Source organism: Pyxicephalus adspersus, chromosome 2 (genome assembly GCF_032062135.1).
Source record: "Pyxicephalus adspersus chromosome 2, UCB_Pads_2.0, whole genome shotgun sequence".
Lineage (NCBI taxonomy): Eukaryota > Metazoa > Chordata > Amphibia > Anura > Pyxicephalidae > Pyxicephalus > Pyxicephalus adspersus.
Genome location: NC_092859.1, coordinates 125,527,535 through 125,547,103, shown reverse-complemented (window position 1 = coordinate 125,547,103; position 19,569 = coordinate 125,527,535). Strand labels below are relative to the sequence as shown.

Below are 19,569 nucleotides of genomic sequence, written 5' to 3'. Positions count from 1 at the left end.
AAAAAGTGTGTCTTATGGTCCGAAAAATACGGTATATATATACACATACACACACACATACATACATATGACATTAGCTAGGATGGATAAAAAGGATTAAGAACAAGATTATAAAATGTGAGTCTACTTCAGCCATGCAGTGTAGGATCTTGTTTCAAGACCCCCAGAAAGCTGTTTGTTGGTTCTGGTTGATTTAAGATGGAAAGAGGTTTAAAATAAGTGTAACTACGAAGCATTTTGTAACATTTAAATATCCGGACATCAATATTAAACACAAATAATTGTTCTTTTGTTTGGATGTGTCTAAATAGTTGATTTTTTTTGGTGTCCTATGTCTCCGGGGAAGCAATACATTCATATTTTAAATGTATGATAAATTTTGATTGATGTTTATAAAGTTTGAATTATGTGCCTTAAAAATCGTTTAGAAATTTGTGAAATAAACATTGCATAAATGGTAGCAACCACTTGTACAAAAAAAAAAAAAAAAAAAAAAAGAAGAAGAAAGAAAAAGACTTACTTGCTGCTTTTATCACCTCCTGATGACTTCCTCTCACCAGATGTTCTGCCAGAACTACTTTTATCATCCCCCTCTTTCTTTTGGTCTCGCTTAGAAGGATCACTCTTCCACTAAAAGAGCAAAGATCATGATGAAATGTATCCACAAACAAAAATGCCAAAAAGACCAAGAATAATAAGCCCTACTTACCTTCTCTACAGATATTTGTTGACCGTGCAATTCTGTACGATGGAGATGAGAAATGCACCTGGATACATCGGCACTAGATGACATAGTTACAATTCCATAGCATTTTGCCCCTGGACTTCTTGCATTAGTTACTACTTTTGCACTAAGAACCTAGAAAAAAATTAGGGATCAAATTAAAATATTGAGACAGATGAAATGTGGGAAGCATTACCAATTAGACACAAGCAATCCTTTAGATTTTAAACTGCGAAGCCTGCAATGAAAGTTAATATAGGGAATTATAATAAATTTAACTTTTAAGGGTTACTGATTTTTAAATGTTAAATCAAAAGATTTAAAAAAAAAAAAAAAAATTTACAATAAAGACAACTAATGCTAATGAAGCAGACAGAATTAATGTAGGAAAGTCTAGAATCTGAACTATGGCTAACATTTTCACATAATAAAATCATATAACATTCATACTATATCTATCTATCTTGTAGGGGGTGGGGCCTCAAAATATTTTCTAACCAGGTGTTCAGAGTTCAAGCACATTGAGCACACTTTCATAAAAGACAAAAGTTCTGCATGGTTGCAATACACTACACAGACGCACCTTTCCATATTTTCCAAATAGATTCTTCAGGTCTGCTGCCTTTGTGTTTGAAGAAAGTCCACTGACCCAAAGATTTCTCAGAGAGCTACCACTTGTGCTACTTGTACTCCCTTAAAAGAAAAAAGGAAAAAAAAAAAAAAAAAAGTGAAAGACTTTCAAACTAGGAAGGTTTACAGGCTCCAATATATTTATTGCTATCTGTGGGCTGATTGAAGAACTCCCAACCACACTACACATACAGCAGTGTAAAATTTACCAGCATTCTGAATATGGGGTCACTGGTCAAAATTGACGAGACAAAAGAAAACAGGGAGATTTACTAAAGGAAGCCAGAGGTGATGCAATGTAAAATTAGCTGGCAGTAGGACAATTTTAATGAGCAACGCTAGGCCCAAATTTACTTAAAAAAAAAAAAAAAAGAAGAGTAATGGTCGGGGTTTTACTACAAGAATTAAGATAATACAGTGAACATTTTGTAATTAGAGATAAAAGGCCTAACTTTTATGCAACAGTATTCTATCATTTGAAGTGCTTTAGGCATTTACAACTATTGCAATTATTTGTATTTTTCCCGTCCCAAGTGAAGCAGTGGCATAAGTAAAGCTCCTAACAATATCAATTTATCAAACAAGGATTTATGCCCCAAACACCACCTCAGAAAAATTTGGCACACAAAGAGCTATCAGCATTTAGGTAGACTTTTCATGCACCAAACTCTCAGGTTTCAAGCTTCAACATTTACCAACATTAGGTGGACTGGCTTAATGAAAAGCCCCCGTCTTGGCCTATTTTGAGTGTGCTGGCTTTAGCTAAAGGATATGCAGTGTAAAATGGTAAAATAAAACCCCACGGGATATGCCACAAATCCACAATACTGGTGAACCCAAACTGAATACCTAATGAGAAGCTGTTGGAAACACTAAATTACCAATTTGTCCACATTGTTGCCAGCAAACATTTGCTTGTTTGTTGTCAACTTGTCCAATGTAACCCCAATCATATGGGTAACCCAATCTAAATACAGAGAACAGAGCAGGCTCCCATACCATTATGGAGTACTTTGTTTCCCCAATTCCCCATGCAGCTTAAAAAGGTCAGTATCCAAAAAGCATACTGTTATCCAGTTAGACTAAAACAATTTGAAACTTATAAAGTTTGTGAATTATTTTAACCCTTTTAAAACCATAATATACAAAAATTCTTTATAGAACACTAATTTAGCAACAAGGTTTACAATTGTTTTCTATACAAATTGTACTCTAGTTTAGGTATGCTATTAAGGATTCAGAAACATAACATTTTGTAATTTTAGAAGAAAAAAAAAATCAAGTCAAAAGGCACAAGTTATCTGTCACATGGATAGGAGTCTGGACTATGCAATTATATTCAGTATATAGAGCCTCACAATGCAATTACCTAACAAAAGAACATCTCACAAAAAATGAATCGAACCAGTCAGTAGGTATTGCCAGTGGTCTGGAGAATTCTAAGTGACTGCTAAATAATATAATGTCATATTTACATGACAAATGAGAAGGATAAACACAGCCCTGAACCATCACTGTGGTAATAAGAGCATTTTTTTTTTATACACTACTTATCGCAAACAGGACTTTTTTTTTTTTTTTTTTTTAATTAAAATGGTGTGGAAGTAAATTTAGGATTCTGTCAGATAAGTAAATTCAGCCAGCATATGTTTAGCATTTGGGTGTGCCTGAGTGGGCATAACAAATGGATTGCCTGGGTGAATTTTAAAATGTCAGTGACACATGGTACATTTGATCTGAGATCAGGTCTAAAAGAGTCCAGCTGACTTTAAGGCATTAGAACTAAATACATTAAGATGATAGAAAATGCTGCACAAACTTTAACAGGATCCTGACAAATATCAGCTTGGCATTGGTGACCCTAATACAGTTTGTCACATCATTTAGCATCCAGGCTTTGAGTTATTGACCCACAATGAGCATGAAGATTTCTGACTCTTGGCATGCATACCGGTCTAGGTCGATTATTAATATTTTTTCGTTACTAAGTAAGTTTATTACACAACAATGTACAATAAAGGGGGGGATGATAAATCTGTAAACATATCAAGTGGCGAGTTGGGGTAGCATAGCATACAATTAAGGGCAAATGGAACGGTGGCCATTAAGTGATTGTTAGATAAAGTGAGTTTTGAGGGCTTGTGTAGATGTGTTAAAAATGAAGGGGCGAGCCTAATGGGATGCAGGAGAGATTGTCATTGAAAAGGGGCAGCTCTGGAGAAGTTTTAGATCCATGAATGGGAGGACGTTATGAGATTAAATAAATGTTGGAAATGTAAGTAGGACATGGGCAACTACAGTAAAATGGAGGCCAATATGAAAAACAAAAATGTAGTGAATATATAGGATTTGCATAAGTTGAGAACGTGTACTAAAATCATGGTTGTCTATGGGGTTAAGAGGGCCCTTTCTCAAACATCTGAAGTTGCAGGATCTTGAGACGTGGTCAAAATGTGAGGTTAAAAGCACAAATAGAGCATCATTGCCAGTGACACCACACATTTTTCTCATGACTATCACAAAGTGGAAGACAAGTGTTGGTCTAGATTAATGAAACAGACAAAACACTGAAAGTTTTAAAAAAAAGGGCACTAATCAAAAGAAACCCAGTACTGACCACTGATCAGAACCTACATAATTTATTACAAGGTAAATACCAGGGTAACTAGAAGACAGGGGAAAAAAAAAAAATCATACCTTTATCATCTTTGGATGTGGTTTTGCTTTCCTTTCCATCTTTGGATGAGCTGTAAGAAGCAAGGAATTAGGGAAATAAAATGAAAAAACAGATCAAAGCATCCCAATTAGGAAATACTAAAATACAAAAAAACAAAAACACCTTCCAATTTGCTTAATTGCAACTTAGAACAACACAAGGATTCCCTGAAAAAGCTTCTTGACATGATTTTCCCCAGGATGCCTGTAGTTCTAGGTTTTCTGACAATTCTATTCAATGTGGAAATATGGTAAATCTTCTCCCAAATTCAAGAATGGGACTTGACTTCATTTTGTTTTCGGGCTGCGGTTTCTTACCATCACCACAAGTAGTTTAGAAACTTGTCAATTTGGAAAAAGGAAAATAAAATTGCCGGCAATACAATAATGAAATTGGCAGAACATACTGGGAAGATCTTCAATTTAAAAAATAAAAAAAATAAATAAAAAAAAATTAAAAAATAAAAAGAACTTATGAGGCTCAAAAACCATTATAAAAACAAGGTACTAATATCCTTGATGCTAACCCTTAATGTAGAGTGCTCTTAGGAAACGCTGGTAATCAGTATCGTAAAGAACTGACATAGAAAAACAAACCTCTTTGCTTGACCAGAGGCCCCAGTAGATGAGGGACCTTTCTTCTGAGCATCCTTGTCTTTATCTCCAGATTCAGCTTTCTTCGAACCTTCTCTAGCTTCTTTCTTGGCACCATCTCCTTTTATGTTCTCCTCTTTGACATCTTTTTGGTCCTCAGACATGTCATCTTTTTGTTTCTCCAGGCCATCCTTGGTGCCACTCGTCTCCTGCTCATCCTTTGGCTTGCAGGCCTCAGAATCTGCAAGTTTTACATTTTTACCTGTTTCTAGAAGGTCATCCCCATCACAATCGATAGTGATGGCATCTTCAGCCTGGATTGTGACAGACACATTATCGTCATCAGCTTCTTTCACAGAAGTGTTATCTTTCATGTCTTCTTTAACAGCGAGGTCTGATCCATTTTCTTCTGAATGAGGAGGTTTAGATACGTCCTGTGTACCATCACCAGAACCTGTTATATCTAAGAGGATTTAACAGGAATAAACATGGCAAAATAAGAAGTTTAAACAAATTCAAATTTGAGTGTAGGACCTAGAGAAAACAAATCTGGTTAACAGTAAACATTGCTTTAAAAGTATAGACAAACAAGAGGACATTCTTCATGGCAAGACAGCACATTAGTCATGATGTTAATGATCCAATTTCTGCTGTGGGAAACAGCTTCAGTATATAGAGCCTCACAATCCCAAGGAGGCAAGTCTTCATAAATGCGAGATGGATGGCAATAAATGCCCAGTGGTAAACTGTCCTGAAGTAGGAAAAGCATTTCTTCGTTTCAATGTAATGCCTGGATGAGAGTCCACATTCTTCCAACAGCCACAAGTCCAAGCATAGTATTTCTTCAGCATGCTGACCAGCTGCAATCAAGGCTGATGCGGTGCCTCATAACAAAAGCAGAATAAGCATCTCATCTGCTCAGGACTGGGAGGGTTCCAAGTAGAGGTGTCCATGCATCTCAAAGCAAATAGCAGCATATACAGATCACACCAATCCTAGTCAAATTCTGAAGACATATGAGAAAGATGTTCCACAGTAGTGATCACATATCCCAAAAGAATGATGTTCCACAGTAATTAGCAGAGATCATTTGACCTTGATGTTCCATATAATAAAAGTAATGGTCAGTCAAGAACCAGGTTTCATGTGATAACAGGCACATGTTATACAAGAGTCTTGCATAGTGCTCCAGTTCTGCGCAAGTTGTTCCATGGTTTATACCATGACATCATACATTTCAATGATCTTCTTTTAGAGGTAAATATCCAAGCTTTCAAAAGGTCTCATACAATCTGCTTAAAAGCAGACAATTGTCCTCCAATGGCAGCCACATGCAGCAAGTGTTTCCAAACAAAAATGATTCTGAATTCTGCACCAACATCTTAAAGAGTTAAGCATTTGCATAAACAACTTACCTTTTGAGATAAAAAAATACTTATTTGGTAAAATAAAGTCTAAAATAACTATAATGTATTACTAATTTAAATGTGTTCGCCTTCTTTATTCGATTGTTATAACAGGAAAAAAACTTAAATGGGCTTTTGTGGCGGGTACCACTGATCCAAATGAAAAGTATATTTTAAAGACTAACCTTTATCATTGTCTTCCTCTTCACATTCCTAGAAGGCAGAAAAAATAAAAATTAAAAATAAACCAATTTTTCTTTTATAAACTCCTACATTTCAGAATACAGTAACTGACACCACTGTGGCTAATATGTTAAGACAAACATCAGTCCTAATTGCATTTATTAAAATAATGTACCTGTTCCGACTTACACACAAATTCTACTTATAAAATACCTACAGTCCCTGTCGCATATGTAAAATCTAGATGTACAAATTTGGCAGAGAAGTACGCCAACAGACTGCAGGCTGAAATTAAAACACTGGTTCCACAAATTGTTAACGCCAGGAGAGTATTTCTTTCCTTTTTTTTTATTATTTTTTATACTGTTGTAATTATATCTTTCACTTGGATATTTTAAATTGCATTAGGTAAATACCGCTGGAAAATTTGTTATGTGTTGCCTTCATTTTAGAGTGCTACAACAACAAAAATGGATATTTTGAAGGAACAATTCTATTATATTGCCAATTTAAATACAGTGTGCCAAGGTAAAAAGTTCCATTTAAAATCTGAAATCCACTTAAGTATACTTGATCCCAAAAGTACCAATTATTGTAGCTTATTGAATATTAAAAGGAAAGGTACACAAAGTGTGATCACCTTCAAAAGATTATTACACTACATCAGAGAATTTTGTTCAAGCATGAATAACCCCATACCCCTGGTGACTAAACAAAACCACCTATTAAAATATCAAATCCAATCTGACTTTCACAAAGTTACCAATCCTTGATCCTTCAAATAGGATAGGAACTGGAAGAACAACTTACATCAGGCACAACATCATGATCAGAAAAGTTTTGCGTGTCCTGGTTTTCATTATCCTAAACGAAATAGAAAAAGAAACAGTTATAAAAGGCAAAAAAACACTTAAAATATTGACAGAACACAAAGTTAAAAGAAATACTTTCCAGGAGGTCTTTTGGACATATTCAACATGTTTCAAGAAGACATGCAAATTTTGTTTTCAACAAACTTTGTTTTTCTAACAAAGCAACATCTTATTATAAGCCTTCAATTACCTAAGCAATATAAAAAGCTACTGAGGAGGAAGATAGAAAAAAATAAGCATCACCATTCTTATGTGCAGGATTGTAATATTCATGTAATCAAGGAATTATAGGTGATGTACCTAATAAACAATTTGCTAAGTAGCCTAACCATTATGTAGATCCACTAAGTTCTGTAGCACAAATTCACTGATTTGGTGTGCAAATCAGGGTAGCAAGAAGAAGATCTAATACCTTATCCAATTCTAAAAACAAAGTCACACACACATGAAAATTGGTATGCCCTACATTCTTTTTTACCGTGAGATATACCTTAAAGCAGGACTAAATATTTTGTGCCACTTGTGGTTATAGTACTCCCACAACTATAAAGACAAGTACATAACAGAACAGTCCAGCCCTGTGCTCTGCCTTTCTGGATGCAAAGGCTTTAGCTATAGACCTGTGCTGTAATGCAAGGCTTTGGTGTGAACAGAGCAGATGTTTTTGCAATATCTGGTAAAGGTGATATAACCAATAATATCAATAAAACAAAACAAAATAAAAGTTAGCATAATAATCTGACCCTTTGTTTTATTTATTTTTAAGAGGGGTCAGCAATGGTGGTTTATATGTCACCCACAATGGGTTTCAACTTTACAAATAGGCCACTGACCACTTTACCATTAACCCATGCCGTCTATATGTACAGTAACAGGACTGCAATAGAATACTGTAGGACAACAGGCTGCAATTACTGGTGCTAAAATCTAAGTTTAGGCAGAGGGTCAGGTTGTGGTGCAGTCAATGCTGTTTCATGCCCAATGAAACAAGAAAACAAAAGGTGAAGTGTGCCCATAGTTGAGATGCAATACATAACATCTCATCCACTATTGCCCATAGAAAATAAACTGGGGTACTCAAGCTCTTGCACAATACCATTTGCCACCACTGTAAATGTTGAAAGCACTGCTTAATTAGAAACAGCATTTTGGATGGGACTTTAAGGTCATACTGATTCTCCATGTGAATGTTTTTGATGTGTGTGTGACCCAGAACAACTATGCAACCAGTGAAATAGGACTGATGTGCATATTTGTCCCAAAGAAGTAACTCCATTTTAAGCCATGAACTACTGTCATGACTACTACAAAGCAATTATTCAGTAGGACGTTTACAATGGCAGCCTGTAGTAACACAGGTTTCCAATAAAAAAAATTATATTAAGTTTACATTTTCGTTTTTGTCTAATCACTGAACAGGTATACTTGCAGAAAGAACACCCACTAAACACTGTGAAAGTGAAATACCGCCGTAACCCAATATTTTGAACCAACATCTAAAATAAAAATTTGTTTGCTAGTAGGCAAGTTACATTTTACACTAAGCCAATTAAGAAAAAAAAAATACATGTTAACAGCAAAGTAAGGTAAATGTTTAAACCAATTTATCAAATTTCAGATTAGTAGGTAAAGAAATATAAACACACCAGACATTCAATTACTGTAAAATGCACCCTAAAAGGATTAAGCAGATCGGTGATTGAGACAGGAAGTCACCTATTTATGATTACAGTAAAAAAAAAAAAAAAAATTTACAGAAGGTGAGAGAATTGGACGCTGGTAATACACAGGTATGCAACTGGTTATCCAAAAACATATTACAGCTAAAACAGGGACGAAGCAAATCCCTGGACACAGATGAGCCAAGCACAAAGATGTTGGTGCCTTTTTCCCCCCCCCACCAAGGATTTTTCATGGAGGTAAATGTCCTTTTTGCCCTCAAGTACCAGTTAGCTCCTACACAATACTCTAGATGATCATTAGATTTGTCTGACTTTTGTGCAGCATCTGTCATTTTGCCCAGCGCCACGATACCACTGGGGAGCAGTGCTGGTAACACAGATAAGGGCTTGTTTAGAAGGCAAGGCCAAAATTTAACACAACCTGTATCATTTGTAAGAAACATTCTTCTATCAGAATTCTTGAATGAAATTTTAGCTTCCTTTTAAATTTAGACTTCAATTGTCAAAAGATTGTCATTTCCTGCAATTATACAAGGCTAGAGTCTAGAGACACCGATTGCCTTAAAATGAAAAAAAAAAAAAAAAAAAAAAAAAAGCATGCGTTACTATTTATCATAACATTGCCTTGTAATGTGTATTACCCAAAGATTGCAATTATGCATCTATAAATTTCTCTTTAATCACAAATTTATTTGGATTTACTCTCCTAATCATATAAATAAAATAGTGCATGGCATCACTTATATAGAAAACACTTTTGTTTTAGGGTTTAACAAGGGTTACCATTCTGATTTTGAACCAAAAACTCCCAATTATCTGCCTGCAATGCCTTGCTTAAAAAAAAAACAAAAAAAAAACAAACAATAATAAACCCATCACCATATGAAACGGCAAAAAGCAACAAAATCATGACAGCCATATCACAAGAGCTCCTAGTAGAATTTCAAGCCAAAAAACAATGTGTTTGTGGTTTTACATGCTAGGATTGTGACTAAACGATTAGTTTTGTTATTCTTACACCACTTCCACATTGCATATCCAGATCGCTCAACTTATTCCTGGCAGAGCTCCCTGGTGGCTGTACAAAGGTGGAGATGCCAGTTCACTGCCAATGAGCATGAATGGCTTAAGGTAATCCACAAACATATCACCTATCACCGACCAGAATAAACTGTATGGAAGAGCATGTGAATCACATGACTGGCCAAGCTAAATAGCCAGTGTGTACAAAACTAACCACACAGGAGTGTGTACACATATGATAATGTTTTTTGCCTGTAGTTTCACTTTAAAATGAATCTAAAGCCAAAACGTTCTTATTATTGGCCAAGCAGCATGTCTCTCCTCTCCATTTGTCCTGGTGATCATTCTCACTAAGAATAAAAGTATTTTAAAAATAAAAGGAGAGGAATTTTCAAGCGGGAACCCTTGTTGTAGCAACAGCTATAATGGGATTTCCTTGCATGTACTGTTGCTTTTGCTTCAGATATAACATTTAGGCAAAGCAACTAGAAAATATTACTGCTTCACAAATAAAGTGCAGGAAGCAGAATACCACTGCCAAAAATGTGTTTCTGTGATGAGATGCTTTCAAAGCAAGTAACCAGAAATTATGGACAAAAAGTTAGTAAGATTTAGGTAATCATCCTTAATAGTTTGCATTCACACGTCACCCAGAGCATTTCAAAAATCAGTCAAGTAAAATTTGCAGCCATTAAATAGAAGACTGTACTGTGATTTCAATGTAACCACTCAGCATACTTGGTTTTGGGGTTCTTTTTCAGAGTCTTCTTCCGGAGGTACAGGATTTGATTCACTGCTCTTCATGTCTTCTGGGTATAGCACGGCGTCAGACTTAAAACTTTCTTCATCAAGCTCCTCAGTATCTTTAGCGTCATCATCAAGCTCCTCAGTATCCTTTATGTCATCATCAAGCTCCTCAGTATCCTTTACGCCATCGCTACCATCTTGGTCACTTACATCTTGAGACTCCAGCTCAAATTCCTTTTTTGAGAAAGGCAAACAATGTGAATCTCAAATGACCCAAAAAAAACCTGCTTACCCATTAACTGCAAGTGGGTTGGTTTTGGTTTGCCAATTTATTAAAGACTTGTTGAATTATAATCTGGTGATGTTCACAATGGGCATGATCTTCGAAGGTATCTTCTAACGAATACTGGATACCTCTTCTATGGAACCTTTCAGCATTGCAATTATAAATGTAAAGAAAAGCACTTGACCCACAATATCCTTGTATTTAAGGCTTTTCTACTAAAACCAAATGCCAGGCAATCAACACTAAACTAAAACCAAACTCTGAAAACACAGAACAAAACAAACGTTGAAGATGACCACGATAGAGCACAATGTGGACCAAGCAAAGCCCTACAAAATATGGAACATTCATAGGCCAGGGAATTGTATCTGCACATCACAGTTAGGTCCTGCTGTTGTCATAAAGGCAGTAAAACCTTTTGAATGGTTACACTGGCAAGGGTTTGCGTTTTTATTATATTAACAGATTCATTTAAAACTAAATGAAAAGATTTTTATTATTAAAAATTGAACCCACAATTTTAAACGCATGTGATAAATCAAGCTAAAAAACTATTATTTTTTATTGATACACAGTTGCAGTGTTCTCCCCAGAATTGTTTTTGCATGGTGGAGGAAGGGGAAGCTGTAGCCAGTGGTTAAAAGTGGAAAAAACAGCAAATTTAGTGTTCCCAGATGTGTGTGCCATGGGTAACTTGTCACACCTATAATTGTGGCTGTATGTACCCATATAATGGAAGCATTGCTTCCTTGTAAATAAATCTAAGGCGACCTACCTGCAGTCCAAACCTGTCACATTACAAATCTTGGGGGGGCTTGGGTTGGGGAAATCACAGAACTGACAAATTATAAATCTGGGGGGGGGGGGGAAATCGGCAATTGGTCCCCTTAGTTCCAAAAGTGTAAAAAATACATGTCATTTAACACAATGACCTTTGTCCCACCTATTTTCACACATGTAGCTGGAATCATTTTAAAAAAAAAAACTTTCATACAATAAAGTGTCTCTGATTCAACGCATGGTATGCCATCTTTTGTACTAATTTTCACTCATTAGAATTTTTAAAAAATTGACAAATTATATTGTTTATTGATATTTACTGTCACACAATGTTCTGCATGCTTGTTCCAGGTGTATGAACCAAACAATTAGATTTACAACCCAGCAATAAGAATTCTCTAGGTTGAATTCTGCAACAATGGCTTACATAATCTCTCAGATGTAGGTTTACATTAACGGATAACTATACTAACTCCAATAATCTTTCCCTTTCACTGAAGTCAGAACAAATAATTATTTCTGCCAACTCACACTGAAAGACATTAAAAAATGCCACCCAACCCTCTCCCTAAAAAAGCTAAGCAGCTGAGAAAATAGGATGAACATTTGTTCAATGTATGGATAGAGTAAGGTTTAAGACTAGCTAACATCTCAATGTGCAAAAAATAAATAAATAAATAAATATTACCGATATTTGTTTTTTTTTTTCCAAGAGAATATTTACATTTTTTTATTACAGTTAAGATCATTTTGTATAGAATTCTTTACCTTAACTAAATCTTCTTCCATTGAAGCTTCACACCCAGATTCATCAGCTTCCTGTTTCTTGCCTGAAATGTGAGCACAAAACATCAGACAGAATAAAAAAAAAATATATATATATAATTCTAATTAAAAACACAATAATCTTTTATCTTATATTTACTTGCATGTGGAGACTAAATGTTTTAATATTCAATAGAGTGGGGAATATATAAATTCTCCTAGGTAATTTTTTGCCGTGTGTCCTGTAAGGGTGATTTTCCTTCAATTAATTTACCACAGATAAGGGAGAGCAAAACTTTCCAAACACATAGTGCCCGTTAGACAGCTGGCAATTGCACAAAAGATCCCTACTGCAACCGTGACAAATTACAGATATTTACGTAAGGATATTATGGCAGAGGTGGAGGAGTATAAGTGGACACTCCCAACAAAAGAGGACTATAATGTATAAGGAGGGAGGTGGCCATGCTAGGGAACTGACGCATGGAGAAGTCACATTTTAGCCAAGTTACATATTTCAATGGAATAAAAAATAATTTATTGAAAGTAAGACCCAAATGCAATTGCACACTGCGCTATAGCCAACTTCCTCTCAAGCCATTCATGCAGGACCATGTAACAGCCCAAGTAGGAAAAAGAAATGCCACATTAGGTTCCAAGCATCCCTCTATTACAGGAAAAACTTTGTGTCTGCATGAGAAGGCAGAGCTTCCAGTCCAGATTATAAAAACTCAATCTGTTAATGATAAACGCAAATGCAGGAAGGGTCTGAAAGCAGACATATGACAGAGGTTGCTGCCATTGCTGAACTCATTCTAAAGAATGCATATAGCCAAAATGTAAAGCTAAACTTTTGGTTTTAGTTTTCGCAGTCACACAAAGATAGCTGTGTGATGAGTTGTGTGGCAATTACATGAACATTTTTGAGTTATATACTTATTCTGGGTCAGCAATTTAGAAGGTATTCGCAGAGGACCAGAACACCAAACAGTAACATTTTGGAACCAGGTCAGAATTGGCCATTTATACAATCTCTCTGTATAGGTCAATGCCTCCCATTACCCAGAAATTCTCTTCCTCAATACATTGTATAATACTGATCAACTTTTTTACTCCGATCTACCGGAGAAAGTATGGGCTTGGAATCATGTACCACTTAAGCTTTTTGGAGTGTATTATTTTAAACATGAAATCAAATGTAAACATTGATTGACATTGACAATTCTTACGTCTTGGGCTGGGTACACAGTAAATTTCTGTCACTGGAAAACAATCTTTCATGCCCATTTCCAGCAACAAAGTAAAAGATGGGAGCGCTGTACACACTCCTCACAAAACAATAAAAGGAATATCACCAATATACAAGTAACTAGGGGCAGACAAGCATAGAAAAGGGAACAATGAAACCAGGCAGAGGTCATACAAAAAAAAAATATCTATTTGAATTTTAAATTTTCTATTTGTCACCAGGACAAAAAATGTCATTCCTCAAGCATGAACAAAAAAACTTTTAAAACTTCTCACCACTCCAAAAAAATAGAAAGTTGGGTCTTTAGATACATTTTACATATTCAAGTCTTGAAAAACTTTTATTAATCCTTTTCACCCACAGTAAGGGTTACAAACAGCAACATGTAAAATGCCAGCCAATTATTGTGGCCGGGAAGTTGTTCACTCAAATTTTGATGCAATGTTTTCTCCAGACCCTTCTAGCTGGGTGCACAACTCGGCACTTTTCAGTAACCACCTACCACTGCTTTGGGTGATTACAGAAAAGTCACAATATAAAGTAGCTGGACAGTTGGGGCATGATAGAATAGACAGACACATGGGGGGGTTACAAATATGGAACAAAGTATAAGAGGGACAGTAGAAAGCTGATAGAATTATAGGTGATTCTGGATTCCTATGGCAATAACAACTGTGAATACTAAAATTTGTCACGTGTTTCCCTGCCCACGTTTTGGCCATTCACCTACATATTCTTCCCATCCAGCTAGAAAAATTTCTAGGGAGAACACGGTCTATAAAGTTGCAATTACATTACAACATGAGTTATGACACTGGAAACACTCAGATATAAGAAGTTCTGGTTCAAAGTTTTCATTCTCTGGCCTGCATTATTCTGGGTTCAAAGGCAGACTATCAATGGGGTGCAGAGGTGACATTACAAGTCTTATCATCTGTACTAATATAGTATCAAGTAATCACAGCAATATTATAAATAAAAAATAAATAAATAAAATAGGGAAGAGCAGCTTAATAAACACCACAAAAACATGAAATGCCCTGCACACACCACACCTTTGTTATTTTCATGCATATTAGAAGGAGTGCCATAATACCAGGCCCAAAGCCCATGTTTAAAATTCAGGCTTGCCTTTAAACTTCTGGAAAATTGGTTAACCCTGCATTTTAATTTTTAAAATGTTGCAAGAAGCGTTATCTATAAAGCTCAAAAACGTGCCTCAAGGAAATGCCCCGGTGTAGACTAGCCCATTAGAATGCACAGGAATTTCAAACATGGGCATTTAAAGCCTCAGGTTAAACGCTGAGGTAACATCAGTGTAGACTAAGCTACAGACAAATCAGATGGTGGTTAGATAAAGAGAAGCACAACAGTGTATTTTGTTTTTTTATTAATATTATTATTTCTTAGCACACCACCAGCAACACGTTTTAAAGAAAAAAAAAAACAACCCAATAACATGAACTGTAAAATGACAACATAATGAAAATAAAAGAAGGATTTTTAACTTTCAGATAATATAAAAAGATTGATACACACCTTTGTTCTTTACCAGCTTTTTGGAAGGAGTATCTCCAGAAGAACTAATTTCAATATTATCAGGATCACCACCTTCCTCTTCAATTGCCTGTAGAGAAAATATCAGTACAATTTATCAAATAGGCCTGTAAATTTTACACATTGAAGCAAATCTTAACACACTGCCTTCCCACCTAAAATAAAAAAACAAAATGTGCAAACAATGATCTAACCAGCAGCTCACTTTCTACACAATAGGCTGGCAGAGGCAAAGCCATGCTGCTTTAATTATTTGTTAAAGAAGCTTCTATAGGACATGAAATGCTCCCAACATCCCCAGCACACAAGACTGATATAAACTTAAAGTGATTCAATAATGTCCAATAAAATGATTCTGGTGACAGCTCATCGTCAACATCTTTCTTAGCAGCTGACATCCTGCTAGTATTGGCCGGCATAGACACAACTTCCATTAGAATGGCAGTCTGCAAATCTTGCTGAGATCCGGCTGCACAAATACTACAATCAGGTGAGGGAAATGTGTTGTGACATCATAACTAAGTATTAGGTTTGCCATTTCTGGCCTAAGTTATTTGAATATGCCCGGGTTCAACACTCTATAGAGTGGCAGGGTCTTTATTTATTCTTGGTGAGGACAGCTCTGAGAGAACTGGAATGCAAGAAGAGGTCACCAAAGACAGCCCCCATTACTTCTCTTTTGACACCAACATACACACAGCAAAGCCCTCAGTGTGCTTGTCAGGCTGGCAAGGAAAGTATAAACCAGAATCCTCATTGTGTGCCCTCTCTTCCTCCTCCAAACAATGCTTCTGGAGGAAATTCCTAAGAATGGGTTTTGTAACAGTTACAAGTATTAGATATTTTGTGTTTACAAATTTTACATTTTTGTCATCTGTCATTAGGGACTCAAATTATAATATATATTAAATTATATAAACTATAATATTATCTGATTCCATAAATAGAGCTTTAGTTCAAAGTAAATTTCAGAGTAAAGTTCATTCTCAAACTTTACAGAAATCCCCTTATCCTAGAATGCAGAGGCTGCACCGACATGTTTGTATGATATTATGAAGCTCGGTGGTATTGTCTGTAATGTCTGCATTGTAAATACTTATACTCTGCTCTTCTTCTATTGTCAGTGCATTCTGATGGTGGTGGAGGTACTGCACGCAGGAAAATGAAGATTTGCTAGGTCCGCTGTAACATTTTCTGAGCAATGATCGCGGGGTCACACAGGGGTCAGGCTGCTGTAAATATAGCAAGGTTCCATAGCTGCGCAGCATTGCAATACAAATAGGAAATCCTGCATAGGATGCTAATTCTTCCCTTCTATACAAAACCATGAAGAGTGGGACCTGACACAGTTCATATAGCACCAACGTGTTCCGTGGTGCAGTACAATGATGCAGATAAGGCTGGGTGCCCGGTATATGGTACAATTCTCTGTATTGGTATTATATTAAGTGTAATATATAACCAACGTGTTCCGTGGTGCAGTACAATGATGAAGATAAGGCTGGGTGCCCGGTATATAGTACAAGTCCCTGTATTGGTATTATATGAGGTGTAATATAGCACCAACGTGTTCCGTTGTGCAGTACAATGATGAAGATAAGGCTGGGTGCCCGGTATATAGTACAAGTCTCTGTATTGGTATTATATGAGGTGTAATACACAGCCCTGCTCAGCTCCATTCACTGACCGCTTTACACTCCAGCCTGTTACACAGGCCCCCGGGCATACATTGCCCCGTCCCACACCAATTTCCCTCAGAGAAGCGGCTGGGCGGTAACGAGGCCTCCATACCAGTTCCCTCCTGGGAGCCCCTCCCACCGGACACTACCTGCTTGAGCCGGGCAATCAGCACGTTTTTCACGCCCGTCACGTCCAGGTTCCTGCGCCTAAGCTCGGACTTGAGGTCGATAACGCGCAGCTCGGACACTTTCTTCCTCTCGGGGCTGCCGCTGGATGAAGCCATTTTAGTCGGCTCGATCCGGGCACTAAGATGTCGCCGTGACACGTGACACAAGGCTTAGGCACGGGCAGACCCGGAAGTCGAGGTCACGTGTAGTGTGCGTCTTACAAATACACACAGGACCCATATAGTGCCCCGCCCTCTCCTGGAAACCATTTACAAGCCATCAACCCACTCGGCGATGGATTGAGCCTCCTGCACACAGAGCATATAAAGAGGGAATGCCGCAGATCTGTCCATGGAAAAGATAGGACCTGGGGCTAGTAATCAGCCAGACATTACCACACAACGAGCAATGCTCGGATAATGAGCTGGGAGAATGCTCTGAACACTGCTGGAGGATCCTCTACACCAGAGCTTATCTAATAGAATTCCTCCAGAGGTTGCTAGGGGTTCCATGAAGCCCAGACTTCAGCAGTCTGCATCTCAGGATAACAGATACCAATGATCCTTTTAGCTATCTGTAAGGTTGACATTCTGCCTAGCAATGCAAGAGGAATTCCTCCCACTGACCACCACACTGATATACCCTGAGCTGTGTCATTATAGAAGGGCTTCCCTGAAGACCTGAGTTTTTTCAAGGGTCCCCCATGTTATAAAGTTTGAGAAACTCTGCTCTACACACAGAAATAAATAAAGAATGGCCTGAGGTGTACAAATACAAAACAGACAAATGTTCACAATAAAAAATGAATACATGCTGACTGATGTTCCTGGGAGGTGTAGATGACTCTGCTCCAGCAGAGTATTGTATATTCTATGAGAAGGCAGGTAAAGTGCTCAGCTGTTTAAGGATGAATGGCCACCCCCCTCAATAATGTGTCATGCTTTGAAAGATTGTTATTAGGTAGAAAAGACAAGCAATGTCCTTCTGGAATAAAAACACCTGCCTTTTCACTATCTGACACTATGACCAAGATGGAAAACTTAAGTAGAAGAAAATGCTAATGTCTGACAAGGACATGTGACCAGGCCGGTAAGGTTATTTTATTTTATTGGACATCACCTGTCTCTTCTGCATAAATTTTTATGTGTTAGGATTTAGTTCTGCACTGGAGCTGTGGCCTTACGAGGAGACATTGCTTGGTGGATTTTTATAGCAGGACAGACACCTGTACACACGGGGGTTGCAGTATGATGCAGCAGTACGTATATCACCAATGGATGCCCAATGGCTGAAGAGGACCCCAGGGGACCCACAAGACTAAGCAGAGAATATGGCGGCTGTGATGGATGCAGTCTTGGCAGGACCATGGACCCATCACTGCTGCAGGGTGCTAAGAGGTAGGTGTGTGCCGTATCAGCAATCCAGACAATTATGACTAAAGCTCGTCCTGTCATGGCGGGTTTAGTTCCACTTCAAGGAAGCTTCATCCCAGGCTAGCAAACCAGCATTCAGCCATGAAGCTAAACTGGGGATGTATTCAATTTTATCAAGTTTTACTGCTATCCTAGATTGTAAGCTCTTCAGGGCAGGGGCCTCGCCTCCTCCTGTGTCAGTCTGTGTTTGCGTGCCAATTACAACTATTTATTGTATAGCGCTGCGTAATATGTTAGCGCTATATAAATCCTGTTAAATAATATCTAGGGCTCTCCCCTCCTGTGTCACTGTCTGTCATTTGTAACCCCTATTTAATTAACAGCACTGCGTAATATGTTGACGCAATATAAACCCTGTTTAATAATAGTAGGGCTCCATGAGAGAAATGTCTACCTCTCTTTCTGCTGCAATTAAAATTAGCCAGCTAGGAGGTTTTAGCCTGCCCATACTCTGCATTTTACATTTTTTCAGGCAGCATTGAAACCCATCACAGGTTCTCACCCTTCCCTACTATATAAATCTGGTGCAAAGCTTGTACTGAGCATGGACTTTAAGCCTTTTGAGTCTGAAGGGTGGGGGCTTTCAGTTAACCTTCCTGTTTTATGTGTGTAGTTTTATGAATGACAACACCAATATGCATTACTGTCCAATATGGCTATGGTTTAGCTGGAACATGTTGCTCAAGCATGCCTTCTATTACTTATCACAGGTGGGAGAGACAAAAAGTAAGCAGATTGTGAAGCTGGGAAGGGGTAAAGAAGACTAAAAAGAAGCAGAATTTCCCAGCCATAAGGATAGAGAAGGCAGAAAGGCAGCTGAACTGTAAAGAATAAAAGACTGCTAACTATTAAACTTGGAGGCAGAAGGTAGAATATGAGCCTCCAGGGAAGAGAAGGGGAGAATATAATGTATACAATAGTAAAATCTGTTACAGAATAAAGTGTGGCCCTTTATCAGAGCAAACTTTCTACAGTTGATTCTGTTTTATTCATATTTTGTTACATCCAACTGTTACATTTAACTGCTTCATACCCATAGTGGCCAAAAATGGCCAAGCAACTGTAACAATGTAATT

General features: G+C 37.3%; 1 protein-coding gene across 1 annotated transcript in view; it reads right to left on the bottom strand.

Annotated features, from left to right (window-relative positions):
- The window catches only part of SLTM (SAFB like transcription modulator), a 26,292-nt gene extending 9,057 nt beyond the window's left edge, over positions 1-17,235 (bottom strand). Inside the window, exons 1-11 of the mRNA XM_072399091.1 lie at positions 17,042-17,235; positions 15,196-15,283; positions 12,411-12,472; positions 10,568-10,810; positions 7,063-7,116; positions 6,255-6,282; positions 4,667-5,126; positions 4,052-4,101; positions 1,308-1,417; positions 710-859; positions 525-630 (exon numbers count right to left, since the gene is read on the bottom strand). Of these exons, the coding sequence (XP_072255192.1) occupies positions 525-630; positions 710-859; positions 1,308-1,417; positions 4,052-4,101; positions 4,667-5,126; positions 6,255-6,282; positions 7,063-7,116; positions 10,568-10,810; positions 12,411-12,472; positions 15,196-15,283; positions 17,042-17,176 (1,486 nt within the window). The 5' untranslated portion in view covers positions 17,177-17,235. The remainder of the gene's footprint in view (positions 1-524; positions 631-709; positions 860-1,307; positions 1,418-4,051; positions 4,102-4,666; positions 5,127-6,254; positions 6,283-7,062; positions 7,117-10,567; positions 10,811-12,410; positions 12,473-15,195; positions 15,284-17,041) is intronic.
- Positions 17,236-19,569: the final 2,334 nt, after the last annotated feature.